This window comes from Camelus ferus, chromosome 5 (assembly GCF_009834535.1).
Source record: "Camelus ferus isolate YT-003-E chromosome 5, BCGSAC_Cfer_1.0, whole genome shotgun sequence".
Classification (NCBI taxonomy): Eukaryota; Metazoa; Chordata; class Mammalia; order Artiodactyla; family Camelidae; genus Camelus; species Camelus ferus.
Window position 1 is genome coordinate 50,757,955 of NC_045700.1, and position 26,551 is coordinate 50,784,505.

General features: G+C 41.6%; 1 protein-coding gene across 50 annotated transcripts in view; it reads right to left on the minus strand.

Moving 5' to 3' along the window:
* Positions 1-12,008: 12,008 nt before the first annotated feature.
* Positions 12,009-26,551, minus strand: part of TTN (titin) — a 269,971-nt gene continuing 255,428 nt past the window's right edge. For 49 of the 50 annotated variants that reach the window (XM_032479831.1, XM_032479812.1, XM_032479785.1 and 46 more), the window contains 12 exons: positions 25,913-26,497; positions 25,490-25,795; positions 25,079-25,378; positions 23,835-24,410; positions 23,418-23,723; positions 22,000-22,593; positions 16,223-21,876; positions 15,938-16,094; positions 14,548-15,236; positions 14,301-14,454; positions 13,468-13,770; positions 12,009-13,328 (listed from right to left, as the gene is read on the minus strand). In XM_032479831.1, the coding sequence (XP_032335722.1) occupies positions 13,030-13,328; positions 13,468-13,770; positions 14,301-14,454; positions 14,548-15,236; positions 15,938-16,094; positions 16,223-21,876; positions 22,000-22,593; positions 23,418-23,723; positions 23,835-24,410; positions 25,079-25,378; positions 25,490-25,795; positions 25,913-26,497 (9,923 nt within the window). In that variant the 3' untranslated portion in view covers positions 12,009-13,029. The remainder of the gene's footprint in view (positions 13,329-13,467; positions 13,771-14,300; positions 14,455-14,547; positions 15,237-15,937; positions 16,095-16,222; positions 21,877-21,999; positions 22,594-23,417; positions 23,724-23,834; positions 24,411-25,078; positions 25,379-25,489; positions 25,796-25,912; positions 26,498-26,551) is intronic. The other variant, XM_032479832.1, reaches the window with a different exon arrangement.

Consider the following 26,551-nt stretch of genomic DNA (forward strand, 5'->3'; position numbering starts at 1 on the left):
TACCTCATAGGGTTGTCGTGAGGATTAGAAGAATCAATACATATGAAGCACTTAGAACAGTGCCTGGCACATAGTGTGTGTTAATAAGTATTAGCTATTAATATTGTTACCATTATTATTATTAGTGCTATCACTCTTAATTTAGTAACCCATTTAGGCCTGAATAAAAAATGTTTTCACCAAAGGAAAAATTATTGATACATGGGAAAGTCTAGTGTTTGGTATTTTTGACTTTATATTTAACTAGACTTCACATGAAATGTTCAGATGTAAGGTGTTATCTAAGACACGTGAAAGCCTTAAAAATCCAATCAGTAACAGTTACTCTAAAAGTGTTTAAAAGCGTATGGTGACAATTTTGATGTGCTTTTAAGTTTTATTGGTATTGTGTTCTATTTTAATTATCTAAATGTGAAGTATAGGAAACAAAATAATGGAGATGTCTATTATGCCTTACAGCCAGGAGATGTGATACTTTTTGAATATATAGAGTATAGAAGTAGAGAAATAGTGGACTCCAGTCTCTGCATCAATGACCTTGTGAATGTTGGTACACTTTCAGAAAATGTGAACTTATATGAAGCAGAATGCCTACATTTGCTCAATTATTTTAACTATCTTGTTTGTGTCCGAGTTAAGAGTGTATGATAACACTGAATTATAACTCTTAGAGGTGAAATGTGAGAAGGTGCTCACACTACTCTTCTTAAGGATAGTGAGTTGCATACTTTGGGGGAGGGGATTTTTATTTGTAAGGAGACTTGCATTCTTTCTCATTAAAGTAGAGTCCTGTGGTTGTGACAAATGGCTGTAAATATCAATACCACTAGGGATGAGAAGTTTTTCTACAAAAGAAATGGCCAGTTGCTTTGTGTGAATAACAACCTCTTTGCATATTACCAGGATAATTTTGGTGGGATAGATGACAGGTAGACATGGCTGTGATGAACCAGTGCCTGCTGTGAGCTTGATGCTGGCATTTCCCCCTTCCCTAGGTGTGAATATATTGTCTTTATTGTGTCCCTTTGTTATTTGCCTTGATATTGCATCTCTGGAACTTTCATGCCTACATCTTTGGAGCCCCTTCTCCAAACGCAGCAACTAATCTAGTATACTTTCATAGGAATTTCCCCTTTCTGTCCCATAATGTGCTTTTCTTCCCCCTAACTAGTCTTTTTTTGGTCTCTTTGATAATAAAATGCTTACTTACTGTGGGCCACTTGCTTTAACTTATTTTAGCCTCATAACAAAGGTGTTAAAGTACAAGAATACAAGAACCACCAGGATACACAGAACCAGGATTAATTCACATGTGATTGATTAGAATGATAAATATTTTACCATATCCTGAAATACTAGGTGTTTAAATTACCTCTCCAATTAGTATTTTAGTTAATATGCTTCTGGACTAGTGTTAGTTGCTGAATAAATAACTAATGCAGAATTTATAAAACCGAGAATTAATGGAAGGGAGGATTAAGTTTGGATTAATTGTGATAGATAAAACAAATGAATTAATGTACAAATTAAGCAATTCCTTTGACATCAGTGAGGGCTAATGTAGTCAGAATATCAAAGATGAGTAAAAGGTATGACTTTGTAATGAATTTTCTCCTTAGTTTTATTCTGTCAGAGTGAGAGGAAGATGTTGCTGATGATCTTTGTGCCTTTGAAAGTTGTCACAAAGACTATTTTACCCACTTAAATCTCAATATAAAGTCTATTACCAGATTTGGTGGCATGGGGACAGTTAGGGACAAAAGAGAGAGAACGGCATGAAGGGATCCGTGGTCGCCAGGAGCTACGCCACACACTCTTCTTTGCCAGCCTCTCTGGGTGTCAGTGGGCAGAGGTCATCTTGGATGAGATGTAGCAGTGTAGGAGTGACGAGTAATGACTTATGTGTAATGAAAAGGAGGGGTTCTAGGAAAGCGTTTCAGTTCTACTCACTGCTGTGGTCTCTCTCCCGGCACTCTGGACGTCAGACTCTGAGAGAGCTGGGTTATTTACCACCCATCCTCTAGTTTTTTTAAAACAGTACCTGAATATATTCTCTTCATTAAGTAATCACTTAGACAATATGAATAAAGTGAAAGTTCACCTTGACACCCCCACTCTCGCAGGGATAACCACTCTTCTGGTGTGTATTCCAGAACTTTCCTCTGTGCATTGACTTATTTTATGTAAGCATACATCTCAGTTGTTCAGATCAGCTCATCCAAAGCCAGGTGGTTAAATAAACAGTGGCACATCTAGGTGATGCATCGGGAAATCTATGTGAAGAGATGACTCTGTATCTCTTTACAAGTGTTTCTTATGTGTGACATAGAATAATTCTGACCTATACCATTGTTGACCTGGCAGGCATTCTAGCTGTTTTATTTTTTTAATTCCTCTATGCAAGGAACTATGAATTGATTGCTTTTTCTAGATAGCTAGAATGAGGCCATTTTCTTTTGAAAGACAATCCTGCAGTTTATAGTGCTTTTCTTTAATTCTGTGTGTGCATGCAATTTTGTATGCACGGTTTCTTGGTTGTGGACAATGCAATTTGAAATCGTTTTGTTTTGAGATATAGCTTTATGTTTAGTTTTACAATTGAATTTTACAAGTTAAGCTACAAAGGATAAAATAAGTTTGCTATAGCAGCCCATGACCTGGTCAAAATAAGAGTTGTGCAATCAAAAGTGTGGCCTAGAGACCGTAAAGGTTAAGCGTCCAGATGTCTGCCTTGGAATGTATATATGACTACACGATTAAAAACCTTCATTTGACAAATTTATATGGCAAATGAGCATCCAATAAATACCTTTTAAGTCTTACCACCAGAATCTGACTCTGTACTTGAATTAAATAGGAAGTATCTATACTGTGCCCTTTTCCTTTGGCATTTGTGGTTGCTGGGTATCTAGGTGTTTCAGCACGCCTTCAGCATTGCACACCCAGATGACTGCCCCTTGCCATTACGCTCCCATCTTGGGTGAGGCCTTAGAATACAAGTCACATATACAGCTCCTGTTTGACTTTATTTTGTTTTCTTGTTTTGCAGTTGTTGGCCAGAGAGAAGGGTATGGCAGTAGGTACCTGTGGTTTAACATCGTGACTGTGGTTGGCACCCTGTCTTTTTGGTTTTTGTTTCCTTCTGTGCTAGCTCTGCTCAGTTAGTTGTGGCTTTTGGAGACTCTGAATTCGAGGCCAGGATCCGCAGGGAGTGACTGACTGACTTGATTTGTGATGTCTGCCGTGGGCTTGGTGAGAGGGTGTGGGAATGGTGGCAAGAATGTTCTGTCACCCAGAATATAGAGCAGTGATTATGGTTTGACTTTGCATAACTTTGCTAGATTACGTTTTTAAGCATTGACAATAGACAAATGTGAACAACTCATAATTTATTACCTGTTTTCAGTTTCCACTGTCACATGAGGAAGAACTTAGCCATATGTATATATTTTTAAATGGAAACAAAAATACCCCATCACCTCTCTATTCAGGCCAAGTGTACACATGTGCGTGTATAATGCACACCGTTCACTTACTAGCAGTGCCTTTGTGAATTTGAAGACCTTTGCAACCTTGAGTGGCGCTCAGGAAAAACTTTTAGCTATACTTTTAAAAAACTTTAAAAATTATGAGTTTGGGAAATGAAATTCAGTAGCAGACCAGTGCTTTGCATAAGTCATCTTTTGAATTTAGATCACCCTTAGTCATCGCTTGAGAGAAGAGTTTTAGTTCCTTTGTGGGCTTGTGTAAGTAGCAAACCTCCTTAGAGAGATGAGTTGCCCTTCTTTTCTCCTAGAAGTGTTTTAAAAATATAGGCCTTTGGGGGAGTGGGGGAGATGTACAGATTGCAAGTTTTCTTTCTTGCTTTTGTGAATCAGGCTCAGTTGGCCACACAGTGTCCTTAAATTTATCTTGAGTCATGAAGCCTGGCAAAATGTACCTGCCAATGACCTATAGTTTTTTGTCCTCATTAACAGTCTCTTTTCTGGGGGCACACGGGGCTTCTTCAACTGTAATATTTGCATCTGTCACTTTCAGGTTTGACACCTGCAGGTGTTTTTCTTTCTTTTGAGGGGTAGTATGAAGGGAGTAAGGGAATGGATATAATTTTAGATGATGTTTTTAAGTCCAAGTTCTCTACTAGCATGATCTAGAGAAAATAAGACTCACTGTGATTTTTTTTAACCCTGTGTTACTCAAAATTCTGTATGTTATCTCAACCTTCCCTGTTTACCAGCTCTGAAGAAACCATGGTTATATGTTATAAAAATCATGGTTGAATGTTATTAAAGTCATGATTGAATGTTAAAAGTTTCTAAGAGCTTTCCAGTATTATCTGTAATTAGCCAAAGAGATAGTCATATGAATTTTCAATTCTAAGTCCTTTTTTTCCTGTCTTATTCATTTTCTCTTTTTTCTCTATTTTTAATGGCCCAAACGAAATAGTTTCTTTTTTTAAGAAATTGATGTATAATTGACACATAACATCATATTAGTTGCAGTATTTGATATTTGTAATTGTTTCTCCAGTTTCAAATGCTGATTATAGAGTCCCTCAAAATAGCCTCCTCAGTGTCTCTGTATTTGGTGGACTGTTTTGGAAAAGAATCACTTGGGAAGGGTAGGGAGTTATAGGGGGCATCTAAATTTAGGATAGGTTATATATTTATTCACCTTTTAAAAAATTTTTTTCAGTCAGTATTCATTGACCACTTGCTAAGTGCTATGTTGTGAATATTCCTCTTTGCTTTCTAATTCTCCCTTGCACGTAAAACTCACTGCTTTACTTTTAATAGTTTAGATAAATTGACTATCTTAACTGTAGTTGGCTTTCCTGAATTTTCACTTTTTTAAGTTAACTAGTTGAATAGTATTAATTATTCACATTTGCACACCAACATAAATAAGCAAGCATTAGAAAGTATGATTCTTTTAAAATAGCTTTTTCTTTGTGTGTATAAATATTACTGAAAACAAACACATGATTTTTTTTTCCTTTTAAATGTCTTTATTAGTTGTAACTAATACATATAATGTTTCTTGCAACAAGAGTTTGTGGGTATTTAAATGTAACTTCAGAAGTTAAATAAATTGGAAATATTGAAATTGACAGGAAAGCTAGTCTCTAAATAAACCTAGTAACCTAATAGCAAAAATGGCTTTAGATTGGTATAATTAAGCACTTCAATTTTGAAAAAATTTCAGAATAGGGTTTTTAATCCTGGGGAAAAATAAACTTCATTAAAAGATATATGTATAAGTATTTTGTAAGTATTCTTTTTTTCTCTTCCAAATGCCAAAAGGTGTACTCTATATTTTTGTTATGAAAATCCTGCCTGTTTAAAGTATTGTAGCAATTTTATAATCAATAAAACTGAGCCATGTCAACAGTGTGGGGGAAAATGTTTAATAAATTTGCCATGTCACTAAGAAAACTTTTGAAGGTTTAAGGAAGGGTAAACCTTTGCTTATATATATATATATATATATATATATATATATATGACAACTGACTTGCTGCACACTTAAATGTAAAATTTGATTGGCTAAACTAAAGTTAGTGCTGTGATGTGAGAAAAGATATTAGGAGAAAAACAGTTCACCTTTAAATGAAAACATTAAATGGATCACTTTATTTGGCGAGATCAGGGGTTCTCCACCCTGGCTCTACATTAGAAATCCCCAGGAGCTTTTAAACTTACTGATGCCTAGGTTGACCCAGACCAATTACAGAAGAATCTTTGGGCATGAGATCCAGTTACCAGTATTTTTTAAAGCTCCCCAGTAATTCCAATAGATAGCCGAGGTTGAGAACCACTGAGCTAGGTGGAAACTCCTACTCTTCATGGTTGCATTTCAGAAGAGGTATATATAGAGAGCATTAAAGTTTGGGATCATCATTTAACTGTCTAAAAGGTCAAACATTTTTCCAGGTCCTTCTTAGCATGGTCTGAGGATCATCAGCATTGGCTTCAGGGATTGAGTTAGAAATGCAGAATCTCAAGTCCTCACCCTAGATGTGCTGAACCAGATTCTGGATTTGGACAAGACCTCCAGGTGATCTCTGTGCACTTTAAAGTTTGAGAAGCACTGTTGGAGGTGGTATTAGGGTAAATGTTGGTCTTGATATATGTGGCCTTTTGCTTTTCTCTCTGGTTTTCTGTCCTAAGCAAGTTGTGACATTTTCATACCGGGTTGGAAAGTGAAACTCGTACCGTGTGCTCACGTCAGCAGGTTAACAGCTAGAGATGGTTTTCTGATCTAGAGCACATGTGAAGGGAACAACCAGCAAGCACTATCACCATCACCATCAAATACCTCTCTCCTAAGATGGGGAAAGAGAAAGGAGCTCAAAGAATGGTCACAGGCTGAAGGCCGTGTTCTTTCAGTCCCTTCTAGCAGCTGCCTGTGTATTAAGGAAAAACAAAGAGTATAGTCCTTGTAAGGATACTTCCTCATTCATACCATTATTTTGAGAATTCTTCTTTGAAAAAGAAAGAAATTTAAGTAAAAAATGTACTCATCTGAGTCTCAAACTGAAATGAATAAAACCAAGTCATCCAAGTTCTCTGAAATAATATCTACCCAGCTCCCAATTTTCAGAAACTTCTATCATGGGCACAGTCCCCTGCCTTAAACATTCTAGGTTCTCCTCTGTCTGAGCACCCACTCGGAATCCGGCTGATTGTTTTGTCAGGATACCTCCTTCCTGTAGGTTGGAAAAGTTCTTTTCTGTTGTCTTTAGGGCCCATAACATTGTTTCCACAAAGCTTTTGCCTCTCCCACCCCTGATCCCATGACATCTGGGTCAGATAAGCACCCTATTTCCTGGCTCTAGTGCAGATGCCAATAGAAGGTTCAGCATTTCTGGCCTTAGCTTTCTGAGAAGAGGAATTTACTCTGCAGGGCCTTTTTATAGGGAGTGACCTGAAAGGATTTTGTTGTCTACCCTGGAATTGAAATGACCTGGAAGTAGGACAGAGCCTTCTCCTCTCTAAACACTCTTGCCCTCTTACCTCCAGCAGGTTTGATTTTTGCAGTTGTGAAGGAGTGGTAGGACCACAGTGATAAAAACGGACCCCTGGCTTCTAGATCCAGCTCTGCTACTAACTGAATTTGGCATGTTATCCGAAGACCCTGGATCTCAGTGTTCTCCACTTCCTCCTTTCCTTCTGGTAGCTCTCTCCAGGAGGCCTCAATCTTCTCCTGATAATGGTCCTTCTGTTTATCAGGACAGGGCATCTCAGTCTCCCTTCTGTTCTTGGCCTGATGGGCCTGTTGGTGTCCCTTCTCTCCAGCTTCTTTGAGTTGTTCTTGGCAGGTATCAACAAAGCGCTGACTTCATTCATGTGTTACAACTGCAGGGAAGAATTACGCCCCCATGTTTCTCTCTGAGGCTGAGACTGGTGTCAGACAGTGTGCCCTCAACATCCACGAGATTTCCCCTATAACTCAGAGCATTTGTCCCTACTGTAACCTTAGGAAGGAGCATTTGTTTTGAGGGCTTTTAGATGAGCACAGTCAGCCCTCTGTATCCATGGGTTCCACATCCCTTGATTCAACCAACAGTGGATAGAAAATACTTGGAAAAAAAAATTCCAGAAGGTTTCAAAAAGCAAAACTTGAATTTGTTGCACCAGAAACTATTTACATAGCATTTACATTGTTTTAGGCATTATAAGTAATCTAGAGATAAAGTATACAGGAGGATGTGCTTTGGTTCTATGCAAATACTGCGCTATTTTATATAGGGAACTTGAGCATCCACAGATTTTGATACCACTGGGGTCCTGGACCCAGTCCCCCACAGATACTGAGGGACGATTGTCCACAACACGAGGCTTGTTAACAGCGGCCCCTCCTGGCTGCTTAAGGAAAGGAATCCTGAGCATCAGAGCTGTGTGGAAGAAGTTCCCAAAGTGGGGTTTATCGCTGCCTCTTTTTAGGGGAGCTGTGTGTAGATGCTGCCTAGATGGCTTGGGCATCTACCTGCCTGTTCCCCCTCTGAAACATGTAGGGCAGTATTTCTTAAACTTCTTGAATCACTGTCATCTTTAAAAATGAAATGAAACTAGGAATCATGTCCCTTTAAAAAAGGGGGGGGGGATGCAGAATGCAGGGAGTTCATGTACCCCTAAAGATTCTAGGTTAAGCATGATTTCAGGTTTGGAATCCTAACTTTTAGGACATGCTATCTTTTGCAGTGATTTCCTGACAGATGGGAAAGCAGTGGCATATCTGCCCACTTCTCTTACCTGCTTCCCACCTTTTCTTAAAATGAAGCCCTGCCTCTCACCTCCAGCCCTTCAGAGTTCCTTTACACTCTTAGTAACACTTTTTTCTACTTTTTTGAATGTATCCTACTCTCCTCATCCCAGACATCTGCATGTGCAAGACTCCTCTGCTTGGAAGAAGCTCTGCCTTATCTCCTTAGCTCACCCCACCCTTCAGGTCACAGCTTTTATGTGTAACTTCCTCTAACATGACTGTTTCCCAATTCTCTCTCTGGATCAGATGCCCCAGCAGTGTGAGCAGTGTGCTCTTAGACACCTTGGACTTTTTTTTTTTTTTTTTAATCCTAACACTTAATTTCATTTCTTAGGTGGTATCCAGTTCCTCCCCAGGATCTAGTCCTCTTCACACCTTACGTGTTTTCACCTACAGTAGCCGGTATCATCCTGCATCACATGTAGTGGTACCAATGAAAGCAGTTCCATCACCAAATAAGTTCAGGGGGCACTGTATCGCCTCTTGGGGGATCACAACATATACTAGCTCATTGAAGGCTCTGAGAAGTCCTGCATAAAGAAGTATAGTTACCTAAATCCTAAGTTTCTTTGGCTGTGGGACAATTTTCCCACAACATCTACCAACATCTCAAGGAAGAGTTTGGGAAATATTGACCCAGATATACCAAAAGGCATAAAACTGTTTTTATAACAGACTAAAAATTGATGGGCAAATCTGTTTTCAAAAGGCCTATTACAAGGAAGCTGGGTTTTTCTCAGCCTGAATTTCTCAAAATTATACTTGTGGCAAAATAAACAAATATAAATTACTTTCTCTTCCTGGAGCACAACCATAGAACATTCTTGAATCAGTCACCATGAAGACTGTCATTTAACTTACTATTTTACTAACTGTATTCTGATTTCCCTATCTCCCTGCATCTACAGGGTTCATCTATATAATCAGCTCCTACTGGTTAGAGATGATAAATTCATCTTTTGAGAAATCCCATCAAAACACTTCTTAAAATGATCTGTTGTCTCCTGTTCATCATGTCTAGTGTTATGGGTTGAATTCTGTCCTTACCCCACAAAGATTTGTTGGAGTCCTAACCCCCAGTACCTCAGGATGTGGCCTTATTTGGAGGCAGTCTTTACAGATAATACACAGATAATAAAGTTAAAATGAGGTAAAACTAGGGTGAATCCTAATCTGATATGCTGATGTCCTTCTAAACAGGTGAAATTTGGACCCAGAGGCTTGCAGGGAGAACACTGAACATGGAGTTGATCATCTACAAGTCAAGCAGAGAGGCCTGGAACAGATCCTTCCCTAACAGCCCTCGGGAGGAACCAACCCTACTGATGCTTTCATTTCATTTTGGACTTCTAGCCTTTCTGTGTGTAAGCTGCCACCCTGCCCGGTCTGTGGTACTTTGTTCCAGCAACCCTAGCAAACCAAATACATGTAGTGATCATGAGTGAGGCCCGTCCTAGGTCCCCTGTACAATGCTGCTTCTCTGGTCCCTAAAGTCAATGTTTTTTTCCATGGTAGTCCCTAATATAATGATTGCTGATGTTTACCAGCTGTTGTACCAGCACTGCTCTAGGGGTTCCACACGTAGCAATTTGTTTAATCCTCACAAAACCTGTGAGGTTGATGCTATTGTTATTCCTGTTTTACGGATGAGAATATCAAAGGATGGAGGCGGCCAGTAACGTGTGCCAGGTAACAACAGTAGCAATAGCAGATCCTAGATTTGAATTGGAAGTCTGGGTTTTGAGCGCGGATGTGTAATTCCTACATTATACTCCTTTTCAATGTGGCCATGTGTGGGGTTTATAAAATAGGAAGGACTCAGCAAAAAAGAGGGGCAGGGTGAGTGACTATTCCTCACAGGTTTTGGGGATTGGATGGATTGAACGAGGAAAAAGGCACCGGCTTTCTCCTCTCTGTCGTCCCCTGCCAACTGGGGGAGAGAAAAGCTGGTCTGAATCGGAAATGCCAAGATGCTGGGAAGCCACTCCTGGGGTTGCAGTAGGTGAGGCGGGATTGAGCAGGAAACCCCACCCACCCTCCTCGGGCGAGCACGGTTCTTGGAGGGGCTGGGGGAAGGAGGCTGGCTGGTAAACACGGGAAGGGGTTCTTGTTCCAGCTGGAGTGCCTCTGAAGGCCCTCCCAGGATCCTCCGCACACAGTCGTCTCAGGTGCGAGCACTTGGCCACACCCTGCTGCTTTCCTAGGCCGTGCGCTGTTGCTAATACGTCAGAAGAAGGCGGGCCCTGCGGAAGTCAGGTCCTGCCTTTAGCACGGAGTTCCTTGGCTGGAAAGATCGCAGCCCCTCCCTCTGCCCCCGGCCCAAACTGCCTCTCAGGGTTTGGGAGCTGCAACACCGGCAAGTGCGAAACCCTGTCAGCCTTAGAATTCTCAGCGGCACGGACGGGACCTGGCCACGCATGGGACGCGTTAGAGGGTTAGTCTGTCAGAGCTGGGAATCGCCCCCAGGACCCACCCAGGACTCACTCGCCCTCCTGCCTCTCTCGTTTTAAGGTAAGAACAGGCATTTCAAGTTGTTTGATGGTGAAGTGGGTGCTGTTGGTGCCGCCCAGTTCCAGGTTGTTTTCTGGACCCGGTTTCTTGACTCTTGGCTGTTTGGCTCCCCTAGTTTGCATAAGTTGCTCCGGCCAAGGGGTGCCCCCTCACCTGGGGGGTTATTTCCCTCTCCCCGTCCCCACCCCCACAAGCTCACAGCCTGTAGCCACAGACTGGCAGATAAGGGAGACAAAAGGTCAGCGCCTTTGCTCCCAGGTGGAATCAATTCTGGTACAATTTATGCTCCCTGCGGGATGGGGCTGAAGCTCCTGCTGAGACTACTTTCTTGCTTAGCTTTTCCCCTCTGCTCTGCTTCTCTCACTCCCTTTTTCCTGGGAGCAGCCCCTCAAAAAATTACTTTATATGAGAGCCCCTGTCTTAGGCTCTGCTTTTAGGGAATCTGACTTAAGACGGAATACTTGCTGAATACATTAATGAAGACCCAAGATCTCTGGGGACTAAGAATTGACTATTTGCTTTGGCCACTTGGACTTACATTTAGGAGCTAATTGTACTTAATTTGTAACTTAGGCTTATATTTAAGAGGTAACGTAGGCAAAGAATCAATTTTACAAGTTTACAATTACGATTATCTGAGGTGGATAAATGCAGATTTTTCTGGTACTATTTCATTATCTTTTTTTAAAGGTTTTTTAAAAAGCTCAGTTGTTTCTTAAAAAGCATGGTACCATTTAAAGCGAGTTGTCTAGTTTTGCGGACTTTTGTTCTGTTTGGAGCTGTAACAGTCAATAACAGATTCAGTAGCACAACTGATCATTTTCCCTGAAATTGTCATTTTCCCTTCTACACTCTTTGTCAGGCAGGGTCTGTATCATCTTGCTCATCTTTGAGTTGCTGTCTAGCCCAAAATAATTGTGAATTGTAGAGGTTTAGTATCTTTGGATTTGGTTGAATCAGCTCCCATGAAAATATTTTTCTGGATAATAAATTTAGAAGATTTAATCTGTTATTTTGGGGGATTTTTGTTAATTTGGGGGGATAAATTTATCCATGAGAATATCTGCGCTTTAAAAAGTTGTTGAATACATTCAACAGAATCATTTAAATATTAGCTCTAAAGAACTTATTAACCTGAGTTGCTTTATCTCATCTGTGATCATTTCTGTGATTTGCAAAGGGACATACCTCCCCAACCCCAGAATTCACAGAAAACATCCAATCACACATTTTGAGGTGCACATAGCTTGCTTTATTTTGTTGTTACTATCTCAAGGAGGTCCAACAATTATAACTAACAATTGAATTTAAACCTGCATAAAAGAACTACATCAAATTGATATTTTGGGCAGTTAGTAATATTGTTGTTTTTTAATTTCACGACAGCTTTATTTTGTTGTTCTTTATTTTTTGCTGTGGCTCATTGCTTAGTTGCCCCGGTTTCTCTGGTATAATTTAAATTTAGAGCTACCACACAAAGGCGTTGGCTGCACCCCGGGACCTCCAAGAGTTGGCACTGCTCCAGCATAGGAATACTTGAATAGCTTGGTTAAATGAGGGGATGGCCAGGTGATGTTACTTTTCCAAGCTACCCAGGCACTCTCTATGGTCGGAGACAGTGTGAAATGAGCGAACAAAGTGTTGGCCGTTGCACTTTGCTCTGGTAATATTTAAGTCATGATAATTTTGAGTGTGACATCATCAGAGAAAATGTAAGACGTTAAAGTGTTGCTTACAGGAGGGTAAATGCAAACATCACCAATGCCTTACATTTCTGATTCCGTAAGTATTGGTGCACGTGTCAGGTGACGTGCACAGCATCGTTTAGGTGGATAGGACATCTTCAATGGGGAATTTCTCAACCCACTGAGGCATACTTAGACATCAACATTATGTTGAGGCACAGAGATTGATTTAAGTGTTGAGCAGGGTATTCGTTCCATGAGAAACTTTCTCCTACCAACAGTTAGTTTCAATAGTTACATTGTAAAATGTCATAAAATAAATGGTACAAAACTTCATAACCGTTAAATCGGCTATATACAGTATGTACAGGTCACTAGAAAATGTATAATTTTCTTAGGTCAACAATTATGAAAATGTTGAAAGGCATATTTTTGAACTTTGACTCATTTAGGTTGATACAAAACTACTTTTTTTTTTTTTAAAGTATTTACAGATCAGAAAGATTAGTCCATGTGAATCGTTTGTGAAAGGTTAAGGAGTCTGAATATGAGAGCACAGGCCCTCTTAAATGGATCGAATGTTTATATTCACAGTGGCAGAGTCAGATCCGAATTCATTCCCTAAGCTCAGGGTATAGAGTCCACCGTCTTGTTTCTGTACGTCCATGATGATCAGAGTCGTCAGGTCATCTGTGTTTTCAATATGGAATCTCCCTTGTTGTTCTTGATTTTGAATTTTTCTTCCACCGCGGGACCATGTTATTTCCGGGGTAGGCTCACCCGTAAAAGCGCAGGCTACTGTTAAAACTTTGCCCTCATCAATGCTGATGTCAGGGGGAAGGGCTTCAATTTTAGGTGGAATTCCTTTATGGAACAATAACAACAACAAAAGTTTTAGAATCACTGAAGAAATCATGTTTTGCTTTCTACTGAATTGTATGTACTAAAGACTACACCATGCTACTAGGCTTATCTGCCTCTACCAGTAATTTTTTTCGCTCACCTCTTACGCCTGCTTTAAGCATCCTACTAGTTGAACTTTCCAGTTGTGTCATACTAGATTTTCCCATAAAACTGCTGGAACTCATTCCTACAAATGACTCTTGCATGGAGGACATGCTTTGGGCAGACATGCTTGCAAATTTCATCTCAGTCATGCTGCTAGCGCTGCTGCTGCTGAAACTGCTGAAGGAGGCCTCCTGCTTGGAGGCAGACATTTGGACTGACTGAGACGAGAAGCTTCCTTGCAAGCTCGTTTCGCCACTTGTCCTCAATACTACCTCTCTGGGAGGTTCTTCAACTAGAGCTGTGGAGCATAGCAGATACACGGTGAACATCAGTGACATCTGGTTAATGGGTGACATCTGACGTTGATGTATGGCAACAGAAAACTTAAACACACACGCTCAGAAATGTAAACCAAACAATTTGCCATGGAAGCAGAAGCAAATACATACATACAGTTGTCAAGAGCTAGCTCAGTGTCTCCCAGAAACGAATCCTTGTATTTCTATCATTACATGACATGCAGGTGCTAGAATCACTGGGAGAAAAATGATTAGTTATACAGAAAATAATTTCTATGTTGTGCATTCTGAAAATAGATGTAATAGGGCACTTGGTAGCTTTGCTTTGAAAGTTAACTCATCCATTTTCTGTTTAGCTGTAAAGAAACGTTGACCGTAGGAATGAATTCACACAGAAATTCCTATGCCTCTTACATGTGGAATTTAACGAGGCTCCTAAGAGTCTGCTGTGCTCAGAAGGCAAAAGCAAAAAAACAAGAACCACATAAAGGTCTTAAGTGAGTAAGGAAAATGGTAAAGATATACTTACGAAGCACTGTTAAGGAAGCAGTAGCTGAACATTGGCCACGGAAATTTTTGGCCTTAATTGTATACTTCCCACTGTCGCTTACTGATGCGTTTCGGATTTCAAGAGAATATACGTTTCTGGAGCGACTTACGCTGATATTTGAAGAAATAGAAATCTAAAAAGAAGAGAAGAAAATTTCTTTGAGCTCTTCGGGAGCAGATGGAGTATTTAAAATTTTCTTCAGTAATATATTCATAATTAAACTTACTGGCAGGTTGTTTTTAAACCATTCAATTTCTGGGGATGGCTCGCCACTGATTTCACAAGAAAAGAGAACATTTTGTCCTTCATTAACATTTTGAGACCTGGGCTGTGAGATGAAGGCTGGAGCATCTGAGAGTTCTTTGCTCAGGGTCAAGTCGTACTGACACTTGATGATTCCTTGGCTGGTTTTGCCTATGCAGGTGAGGACACCTTCATCTTTATGACCAGCCTGCTTGATGGTCAGGGTCTGGTCACTACCCGAGACACCATATCTGTACTCCTCGGAGTTAGTGAGCTCTACCCCATTCAATACCCATTTTACGTCGGTGGCGCCAGCGATGTTGGCTTTTAAAGTCACCTTCTGACCATCAGTTACACTCATCTGAGTAGAAAATGCTTTAATTTCATGTGTTCTGATTTCTTCAGAAGCCTGTGATGTTTTTGTGATTTCCTCGTGGACGATGGATTTTTCCAGGGAGGTCGCTTCTGATTTCTTGACTTTTTCGGAAATCGTAGCCTTTGAAGATTCCTGCTTGAGGGCTAGCTTTTCTTGAGATTTGACCTCTGACATCTTGATTTCTTCAGAAATTAGAGCTTTTTGGGAAACTTCCTCTTGGACAGCTGCCTTCTTCTGGGATGTAATTTCTGAGCTCTTTTGTGTAGATACTTTCTGTATCTCAGTGTCTTTTACAACTGAAAAAGAAACCTCTGTAAGGCAAACTGAATTGGAAAGAGGCCCTACCCTTTACTGTTGTGGATTATGCAAGTGAATAATATACAAAGGAAAAAATACTGACTTCTTCATGCAGTGTAGTAATACCTATTTTTTTTTTTCAGTCCTAGCCTTGGAAGGTTATTATGCATGACTTGAGATCCGTGTAAAGATTCCTTAAACTCAGCTACATTGAAGATGACTCTTATGACTTAAGGGAAAAAAGTTTTTAAAACAGTTGAAGGATTTAGGAGACGTGTGGATTTAGGAGATTTTGATTAAATAAAAATTCTTTTAGAAGATTGAGATGAAAGCAAACTAATTTTAATTGGGAAAACTGATACTCTTTCATTAACTTTGCACTGCTTTGGAAAATTAGCAAGAGAGCAGTTTTAGGGAAGTACCATTTTGTAAATTCACCTGACTTTATTAAACATTTCTGGGAGCAGGAATCTTATATAATCTGGATGGAATCTTATATAACAGCACATGCAATTAGGCACTTAGTAAGTATAAAAGTATATGCTATAGTCAAACATGTGTATTTGTACATTTGTGTACAAATGGTGTTCTGTAACTTGGTAAACAGTTTTAATACTTTGTGTATGTGTGTAAGGAAGAGTGTTTAGTAATGTTTCTAAATACTGTTTTCTGAAAGTGATAAGAATAAAAGCCAACCTACCTTTTATTGTTAATTTGCAGCTGGAGGACACAGATCCAGCTGAATTTGTTATTGTACAAGTATAAAGTCCACTGTCAGAAGTATCAGTCTTGTGAATTTCTAGGAAGAATGCTCCTTTGTCTTCAGAGAGTTTATATTTACCTCCTTGTGTTATAGCCTGTTGAATGCAAGTGATAAGAGTTTTAAAAAGTGACTTAATTTAAAACTTTCTTTGGGACTTAGGCAAGAGGGAAGAGGTTAGTTTTTGTAGAAGATAAAATTAAAGGGCATATAAGGACTGGTTACCTTTCCATCCTTTGTCCAGATGACAGTCGGCTGGGGTTCTCCAGTAGCTTTAACTGCAAATTTAGCAGTGCTGTCTGAAGAAACAGTTGTATCTTGCAGCCCAGTAACAATGACTGGTTTTGAGGAAATTGGTTCAGGAGCTTTTGGTTCAGTTTTCTTGGTTTCGATTGGCTCAGCAGTTTTGGGAACTGCTTTCTTGGTTTCTGCTGACTCAGCAGTTTTCTGAGCCGCTTTCTTGGCTTCTGACGCGCTTGACACCTGCTCATGTACACTCTTGAAGGCTTGTCCCCTAAACTGGAAGTTGGTTTTGGAAGTTCCACCTTCACCTGAAATCTCACAAACGTATTCTCCACAGTCAGATTCGGTGAGGTTAAGGATTTTGAGCTCACAGGTACCGTCTGCTGAATGATGAAACTGGAAATGCCCATTTTCCTTCAGTTTCTTGCCATCTTTATACCAGGCAACCTCTTTTACACATAATACGCTACTTTCGACTGCACAGGTCAGCTTTGCTGTATCTTTAGAAGCTTCTGCTCTCAGGGACTGAGTTATCTTGGGTAGGGCAGCGACTGGTCGCTGCTGCACTTTCTCTGTTGGTGTGGGTTTTGTCTCTGTGGGCAATACGGCTTTTGGGTGAGAAGTGACCGGTTCTGGGGATTTCACTCGTTTTGGAGACTTAACTCTTTCTGGGGATTTTACCCGAGGCTCCGGGGATTTCACTCTGGGTGGTGATGTCATAGCCTTTTCAGTGACCCTGGCCTTCTGAATGGTCAGAGTAAAATGTGCCTCTTGCTTGCCTTCACTGTTTTCCACCACCACGTTGTAACTGCCCTCGTCGGAAGCCTGGACTGCAGAGATCTCAAAGGTTGATTTGTACTTTGTGCTGGTCACTTGGTGGCGGGCCGAAGTGCTTATGACTTGTCCCCCACGCAGCCACGTCACAGTTGGTACTGGCTCACCATCTGTATCGCAAGAAAACCTTGCAGACTCGCCTTCGTAGACGGTTATGGACCTTGGCTTCGTGAGAATTCTCGCTGCTAAAGTCGTCTTAATCTTTCTGTGTGTGGATTTTTCTTCCAGAGACTTTTCTTCCACTGCAGCACTTTTCATTTCTGCGGATGCATAGTGTTCATAAGACGAGAGACTTTCCCTGGTCTCTGTCATCTGTGACTTCATTTCCCTGATCGAAGAGGAAGCTTCCATCTCAGATGTTTTCTTAAATGATGAGACTGCATATTCCTCTGTTCTTGTCAGCTCAGGGAAGACAGATTGGGGGACATCTTCATCTCTGCGCCGGGATGCGTAGGTGGTGTAATCCCCTCCCGTGACATCCAAGGTCGCGTAGTCAGAAGCCTCACCTTTGTAGTTGGTGCACACGGCACGGTATGTTCCGCTGTCATCAATATTACAGTCTAGAATTTCCAGGGTCAGGACCCCACTCATGTTGGTATAATGGATCTTGCTGCTTTCTTGGAGTTCTACACCATTGTGGTACCATTTAACATCGGCAGTTGGCTTAGACTGAACGTTTAAGATAAAACGTGTGTTTTGGCCACAGGGTACCCTGTGGGAGCGCATCCTCAGTGTGATTCGAGGGGCATGGTCCAGCGTAAAAGGCTGCTGACTCAAAACCTCGTATTTCCTTTCTGATGTCTTCTGAGTTTTTAAAGCAGCTTTCATGGACTCATACCTGGAAAAGATATCAAATCTTGCAGACCTCTCAAATCTTGACAGTGATCGCTCACTCGACACGGGGCTGGGGGAGCGTGGGCGAGTCCTCTCTGGGGTGGGTGACCTCCTTTCTGTGTCGTCCTCATACTCCTCAGCTGGCTGTGGACGGGTCCGGATCAGCTCGGACACCGGCCTCATTAGCTCGATGTATGTTGGAGACAGGGAGCGCCGTCGCCTCAGGAGCTTGGACACCGAGGAGGATGTCTCTCTATGAGCGTGTTTTGAGATCTCGTATTCTTCCTCAATTTCTGTAATTTCAGTCACTTCTCTCTGCCGTCGCGATTTCTTTCTTGATTTTTCTTCCCTCGCCATGTGGTCCAGCTCGCTTTTGTACTCTGAGAGCCGCTGGGTGGCAGTGACTGGACGCAGCAGCTCTTCGTCCTCTCTCTCAGCCATGATTCTCTGCCGTTGTCTGGGCTGCCGGTACGAGGCCTGGGCATGCCGCTCCCGCAGCTCCGCGTAACTTGTGCTGGTCTCCTCCCTGGTTGGGATGTGATAGGTTGAGTATCTGAAGTCTTTTTTTGTTTCCTCCATTTTGACATGAGCTTGTGGTGAAGAGTAACGCAGACTCGAAAGCTCAAAACGTGGAGGGCTCCGGCTTGGGGGGGAAGCTGAAAAACCCAGTTCCAGCTCTTCTTCCAGACGCAGCCTCTCCTCCTCTGTTCTCTTCATCGCCAGGTAGTCGTCAATGGGGAGGAGTAACTCTTCGTCTGAAATGTCCCCAAGAGAACGTCTTCTTGGTCTGTAGTAAAAGTAGTAATCAGGAGAAGGTGTACGCCGGCGGGCTGGTCTCACCATTTCAAGATCATCTTGGGACAGTTTGGGGATCCGCCATCTAGGTCTGTATTGATCTGTGATGCGAGGAAGAGGCATCACGTAGAACTGTTCCCATCTTGAAAGGCGGATGCGCTTCGGTCTTTTCTGTACGATTCTGTCAATCTTCCCGGGCATTTCAAATTGATCACGGATCTTTTTGTACCATTTCATGTCAGACATGGGCACGAACTGCTTGATGTGTTGGTCTTCTTCTACGGTGGTCTGTTTGTACTTGCGTGGCTCTGGTACTTCGTAAGGCATACGGAGTTTTCTCTCCTCCTTCTTTTCTTCTGTCTCGAGGCGGTATTCGCCTTTTACAGTCTTGGTGCTCACAGCTGGTTTGTAAAGGATAGCAGCTTCTCTCAGCGCCTCCTGGGCCACCTGGGTCAGTGGCACAGTTTCTGTTCCAGAAAGAATTTCAGCCATCCTTAGCGTCTTGTCAATTTGCCTCTGGACGTGTCTTTCTCGCTCCTCCTCAGTCTTGAACTCCTGCTTGACATACCTCAAGCGTTCCACTTGGAGGTGGGCCTGGCAGCTGGTGGATCCAGCTGTGTTTGTGGCTGTGACCCTGTAATAACCCGTGTCTTCAGGCAAAGTGTCCCTGATGTGCAAAGCATAATAATCCAAGCCTTCATGGATAATTTCAATGTTGGGCCCGAGGGACAGAGGATGACCATCCTTCTCCCACTTTAATGTCGGCGGGGGGATGCCAGACACTCTGATCTCAAAGCAGACGCTTTGGCCTTCTTGGCATTCTGAGTTTGCCAGTAGCCGTTTGAACATGGGTCTTAAGGTTGTGTCTGTTGGAGGTGGGTGTGGGGTTACAGTCAGCTTTGCTTTGCAGCTGTCTTCGCCGTATTTGTTCCTTGCTACGACAGTATACTCGGCGTCATCTTCTATAGTTACGCTGTTGATTGTTAATTGGTAAAGACCCTTGTCCGACTCAAATGTGTACTTCCTATCATCCTCACCCGGTTTTATTTTCTGACCTGATTTATACCATGTTACACGAGGCTCTGGATGGACAGTTATAGTTACTCCAAACCGGACATTTTCACCCACGTAAGCTGTCTTGTTATAGAGAGGCAGGGTGAATTCTGGTGGCCTTTCCAGGAGTCTCATGGTATCTGTTCTGCGCTTAATTTTCCTCATGGTTCTACGGCAGTAATAATCGTAAACCTCTCTCACACCTTTAACAAACAGCTCTGCATAAGAACTGTCTTCTCCGTAGTCATTGACTACTTTGCATCTGTAGGTACCGTCATCGAATTTGGTAATGTCTTTGACATACATGGTGGCCACTCCATCCGCATAGGTGATTTCATATTTCTCACTGTTCTCCAGCTGTCTGACACCAAAGTACCAAGTCACCTGGGTAGACTGATCATAATTTTCAATTTTGCATACGTATTTGACATATCCTCCTTCTTCACTGACTGCATGCATTATCTGCCCAGAAACTGGGCCGATTTCAATGGATGCCACTTTAACTTTAGCAACGCTCACTCCCTTCTGAGATCGAACTGCACCACCACAGGAGATCCGGGCTGCTGACACAACCATGTTGAGGTCTTTCTTGATCAGGGTGTGGTAGTAACGTCGGTGTTTCAATGTCCGGATAACTTTAGTACTGACTCTTTCTATCTTCTGCTTCAGCCATGGGTGCTGGAGGGCCTCAGAGGCTGTCATGCGAGATTTTCTCTCTTTCACTAACAGCCGGTCAACAAAGTCCATGGCTTCAAGGCTGATCTCTTTGAATGCCTCTTCATCAAAAGTATATTCTGCATTCATGATGTTCTCAATCATCTGTTGGTTAGTCTCAGCCAGGAATGGATTGATACCACTCAACAGCACATACACCAGTGTTCCAAGTGACCACATGTCTGTGGCTGTGCTGACAACATCATGCTGGTGGACTTCAGGTGCATAGTATTCAGGGGCAGTGAACAGAAGCCTAAAGTTGTCCCCTGGCTTCAGCTGACGGGCTTGACCAAATTCTATGATTTTAATGATGGAGCTCCTTCTTGTCTGGTAAATGATATTTTCTGGTCTGATGTCAAAGTTTCCAATATTATGACTGTGTAAGAACTCAAGTGCTTCGCAGACCTGGCGAACATAACTTACAATTTCTCTTTCATTAAGTTCAAAAGCACTCGTGTTAATGCGTTCAAATATGTCAAGTCCTGATATGAACTCAAAGATCATAACTAATTCTTCCATGCTTTCAAATGATTCATGGAGGTATAAGATGTTGCGGTGCCTAGCAATGTTTAGAATGGAAATTTCTTTCTTTACCAAAACCTGATCAGTCCCTTTGACTTTAACAAATTTGGCCATGTATGTTTTCTTTGAGGAGGTCTCAATACAACGGTGGACAATTCCAAACTGACCACGCCCAAGATCTTCGGCAATCATGTATTTCTCGTAGAGTTCCTTGGTTTTAGAATGAGACGCTTTAGTCATAGAAACTTCCCGGGTTTCGTCTACCTCTTCATCATAGTTCATTGCTCTGGTCTTATCTTCTTTGGTTATGGTTGGTTCTGAAGGCTCGGAAGGCTTGCTCAGGCCAAACTTATTTTCAGCTATTACACGGAACTGGTAACTTGTTTTTCCAAATAAGTTGATGACAGTATAACGTGTTTCTCGGGCCTGTCCTACACGGATCCATCTTTCTGCAGTAGTTGCACATTTTTCAACAATGTAGTTGGTGACTTTGCTGCCGCCATCTGAAGCCGGCTCAGTCCATGTTAAGTTGACAGAATCTCGTGAGACGTCACTAACTTTGACTCCTCGGGGTGGGTCGGGAACATCAGCCACGTCCAGTTCAACTGTCTTCTGATCGATTCCGAATCTGTTTTTAGCACAGACCACATAGAAACCAGCATCTTTTCGCTCCACTCCATTGGGGAAGACAAGTGACGTGAAAGATCTTGTGACAATAACTTGGTAGTGGCCATTGTTGTCAATGAGATCTTGTCCTTTCTGCCAGGTGATCACTGGATCTGGTTTGCCACTGAAAGGGATCTTGATGCTGATCACCTCACCTCGGAGAGCATGAACTGCTCCCATGCCTTCCAGAGTTTTAGGCAAGTGTATCTTGGCTGGAACTGTATCAGAATAAAAGAAGGAAGAACATAATTTAGTAATACCCAGCACTAAGAATAACACCTCCCACTCGATTATTAATATGTAATCTAGCGCCAAACAGATGTTTACTGATTTGTTTTTACCTTCCACTTCCAAGGAGGCAGTGCCAGACACAGATCCTCCTTGGTTGGTGGCTCTGACTTGGTAAACTGTGGCATCATCATCTGTGACACTTGCAATGATGAGCTGGTGGTAGCCACCCTTAAACTCTTGAATTCTGTACTTTAATCCATCTGCGATGATTTCTTTGCCTTGTCTGTACCATTTCACAATAGGTTTCGGATGCCCAGTCACTTTGCAGACCAATGTAGCGTTGCTCTGATATCTGACATTTAGATTTCTCAGTTCCTCTTTAAAGTGTGGGGCCTGAATGGGGACATCAGATTTGGGAGTGACAGGTTCTGATACTTCACTCCATTCACTTTCCCCACCAAGGTTTTCACATTTCACACGGAACTCATATTCAAGACCTTCAATAAGGTTTTGCACTGAAAATACGGTTTCTCGAATTTCATCTGTTGTCACAGCAATCCATTTATTCTGCTTCTTCTCACGCTTCTCAAGGTAGTAATTTCTAATCTTTGCACCTCCATCACTGGCAGGTGGCTTCCAGGCCACAACACAAGAATCTTTGGTGACAGCAGTAATAGTTGGTTTGCCAGGAGCACCTGGCTTTTCTATTTAAAACAAACAAAAAGCATTTGACTCATGGGATGAAACAAACAGCTTTGTTAAAAACTTTTTAAAAAAAAATAAACTGTTATGAACCTAATGTTTTATTAAGGATAGTTATTACAGAAAAGTGAAGTTGGTTACTTTATGCTAAGAGACTTATCAAAACACAAAGTTCCTTTTAAAGACAAAGGGGCTAAGATATTAGATACACAGAAATTCAGTTTAATTGAGATAAAGGCACTTGTCCCTTATCTGAATCTTTGCTATTTCCTTTCAAACTTATTTCTGTTAAAAAAAGTTTTCTGTAAGAAAATAAACTTTGGGTTACCAGTGGAGAAAGGGAGTGTGGAGGGATAAACTGGGAGTTTCGGATTTGCAGATACTAACTACTATGTATACAATAAACAACAAGGTCCTACTGTATAGCACAGAGAACTATATTAAATATCTTGTAATAGCCTATAATGAAAAAGAATATGAAAAGGAATATATATGTATACATGAATCACTATGCTGTACACCAGAAATTAACACATTGTAAATTGACAATACTTCAATTAACAAAATAAAATAAAATATAGGAGTAAACAGTAATGAGGTATGTTCAAATTTGGAATGTGATAGACAATGAAGATTAGTTTTTAGGTATATTGAAAGACTGATCTTTATGAAACATTGAGGTCTAAAATTATTTGCACAGATGTTTGTTAAATATACTAGTCAAGAGTTTAAAATGTTTGACAGTTGTTAAAAAAAAAAAGTCTCATGTAAAGATGGAACTTTGTCCTGCGAAGATTGCAGAGGTTGTACAAGAGTTTGTACTCACCAAATGGACTCTTAATGATCACAACTGAGGAGACTTCTAGAGGATCACTGATGCCAAAAGTGTTCTGAGCTGAAACCCGGAAGTAATACCCAGCGTTTTCTGTGAGGTTCACAATTCTACAGGTTGTCACTGAGATGGCTGAAGACACCAATTGCCATTCAGCCCCTTCCTTGGCCTCACACTTCTCCACCACGTAATTGGTGATCCAGGAGCCTCCGTCATCTGCAGGTGGTTGCCAGCTGATCACCACAGAGTTCTTCAATAGCGCTTCAATCACAATTGGTCCTGTAGGTTTGTCTGGTTTATCTGTTGGAGGAAAATACAATTATAGTGGTTTTTATAGTGTATCTCCAAAGATCTGTTTTGTTTGTTTGTTTTCTTTAAAAATGAAAAACACTGAAATTGAAAATGAAATACCTTGTATTTCCACATCAAGGATGGTATCCACTGTTCCAAGAATGTTGCTGAGCTGAACCTTGTATTTCCCAGCATGAGTCTTGCGTTGGACGTTCTTCATGACGAGATGAGTGTAGTGCTCAGTGTTTTCAATAGTAATGTTTTCTGAGTTTTGCAAAAGTTTCTGGCCGTGGAACCAAGTGATGGCAGGTATGGGACGACCAATGTACATAACATGAAGTCGAAGGGTGGAGCCCACAGCACCATAATATTTCTCTTTCAGTGGGTAACCGGGATGGAATTGTGGTGTGGCTTGCAGGAGAAGCTTGCTGCTGGTTTCTACTTCTCCAACCTCATTGGTGGCTATGCAAGTATAAACACCTTCATCTTCTTGTTCCTCTGTCATTACTGTCAGAGTATGTGTGCGTCCATCTGAAGACATTTTGTACTTCCGGCTTTGTATGAGCTCCTTACCAAATCGGTACCATTTAATGTCAGGTAGGGGCCTCCCAACAATCTGGCATGACAGCTGAGCTGCTTCGCCCAGTTTGGTGGTAACGTCTTTCATTTCTTTGCGTACTCCTGGGGCTTCTCCAGCTGTAGGATATGGAAGATAACATTAATGCATTGTTACTACTGGATCTGTAATCCTCTGTCATTGTACATCAGGAATGAATTCATCCTATTGACTAATACTTTATTAGACACCATGATTTACACATGAGTCTAATTCTTAAAAAGTCTTCACAGTGATTGGGGGGTCATCTGGAAAACAAGGATTCCACGAGCACATCGTCACGTTATTATGTAGAGTGACTTTTTGTGATTGGGGGGCATTAATGAGGTAAAAGGGCTCGGGGAAATCTGAGTTCTCTGTAGATATGTAGTATCTTTGCCCTTACTTAGGTTCACGGAAGTACATTTGTTGTTCACTTAAGTATGTTTGTTGACCCTTCAAGTCATATTAGGCATATTGAAAAAAAAAAAAAAACCCGACTGTATTCAAGGGAGAAATTGCTTGGGGGATATGCTTGTTCACTGCACCTTACAGTCCGCTGCTGAGGTTATGTGCTTGGAATGAAATGACTTCCTACAGAACCTATCAACTATTCCCTGTGTGTGCATATGTCAAAGTAAGTGATTTCTTTCCAAACACTTGCTCTCCAATAAAGGTTTGTGGAGATCTACTTAGTGTAGAAGAAGAATTAGCCTTAACATGTTGTTTAGTTATGCAAACCATAAGCAGAGAACTAATGGCTACTTACATGTTAGTTTCGTCTTTACAGACATAGCAGTTCTTCGAGGTCTGCTCAGCCCCGTCTCATTCTCAGCGAAAACCCTGAATTCATATTCAGTGGCTTCTAGCAAACCCCCGACTGTGAATTGCCTGTCTTTGATGCGGTCCTTACTGCTCTTCTTCCAGGCACTGTCTCCAGATTGTCTATATTCAACCCAATATCCAAGGATTTCTTTGCCACCATCACATTCAGGTTTCTCCCATTGTAGGGTGACGCTGTCTTTGGATATTGAAAGAATCTCAAGTTCTCCAGGCTGGCTTGGCTTATCTGAAATATTTTAAAACAGGTGAAAAGGAAATCAGCTTTCTGCTGAAATAAAAGAAGGCCAAAGATGGCTTCCCTCTCTGATTCTAACCCCTTCAAAAACCCTCTCCTTACCAAATGGATCTTTGCAAACAACTGGTTCAGAGGGAGGGCTGGTCTCGCTCAGGCCAACGTCATTCTGTGCGATGATGCGGAACTGATACTCAGCATCAGGAACGAGCCCGGTGACAGTGTACATTGTGGTGGTGATCTGAGTCTTGTTGTGTCTGACCCATTTGTCAGTTGATGTCTCCTTGCGTTCAATGTAATATCCTGTGACTCGAGAACCACCATCATCTTTGGGTCGGGACCAGGATAGGCTGACAGAACTCTTGGTCACATCGAGTACTTCTGGAGGATTGCTTGGAGGCTCTGGAGGGTCTGGGTGTATAAGTGGAAAACACATGTGTTAGAGCACAGTCCCAAATCTTTTAAGCTGGTGGCTTTCATTTAGAAACAAAAGAGGATTTTTTACAGTGTTGTGTTTGGAAAACTTACTCAATGGTGTTTTTGGTATGACTGGTTCCTCCGATTTCAAGGGTTTGCTTATTCCAAACTGGTTTTCCGCCGAAACACGGAAATGGTATTCCACGTTTTCTTTGAGGCCTTTTACCACCAGAGATGTACCCCGGACTCTGGAATCGATAGTATACCAGGCGGCTTTAGGCACTTCTCGCCTCTCGAGGATGTAGCCTAGGATGTCGGCACCACCATCATCGGCAGGGGCTCTCCAGCTGACCCTCACAGAGCGAGCTTGTATGTCGTCATATTCAAGTGGCCCTTCTGGAGTGTTGGGACTTCCTATCACCCTGACCTTGATGTAAACAGCCTTCTTGCCACATTTGTTTTCCAGAACCAGGTCGTAAGTGCCAGAATCATCCCTGTCTGCTTCTTTGATTACAAGCTCAGTGTGTGTTTCAGAGGTGGCAATCATGGCACGCTTGCTAATATCTTGGCCTTCCTTGGTCCATTTACATATTGGGAATGGTTTTCCTTTGATTGGTATGGTAAGTCTGATGACCCCACCTTGTCTTACACAGATACCTTCCTGGTATCTTTCATCAAGTTCATAATCAGGATATTCTGGGGAAAAAGATAGGATTACAATGAGCATTTTGGGGGGCACGTGTAGAAAAT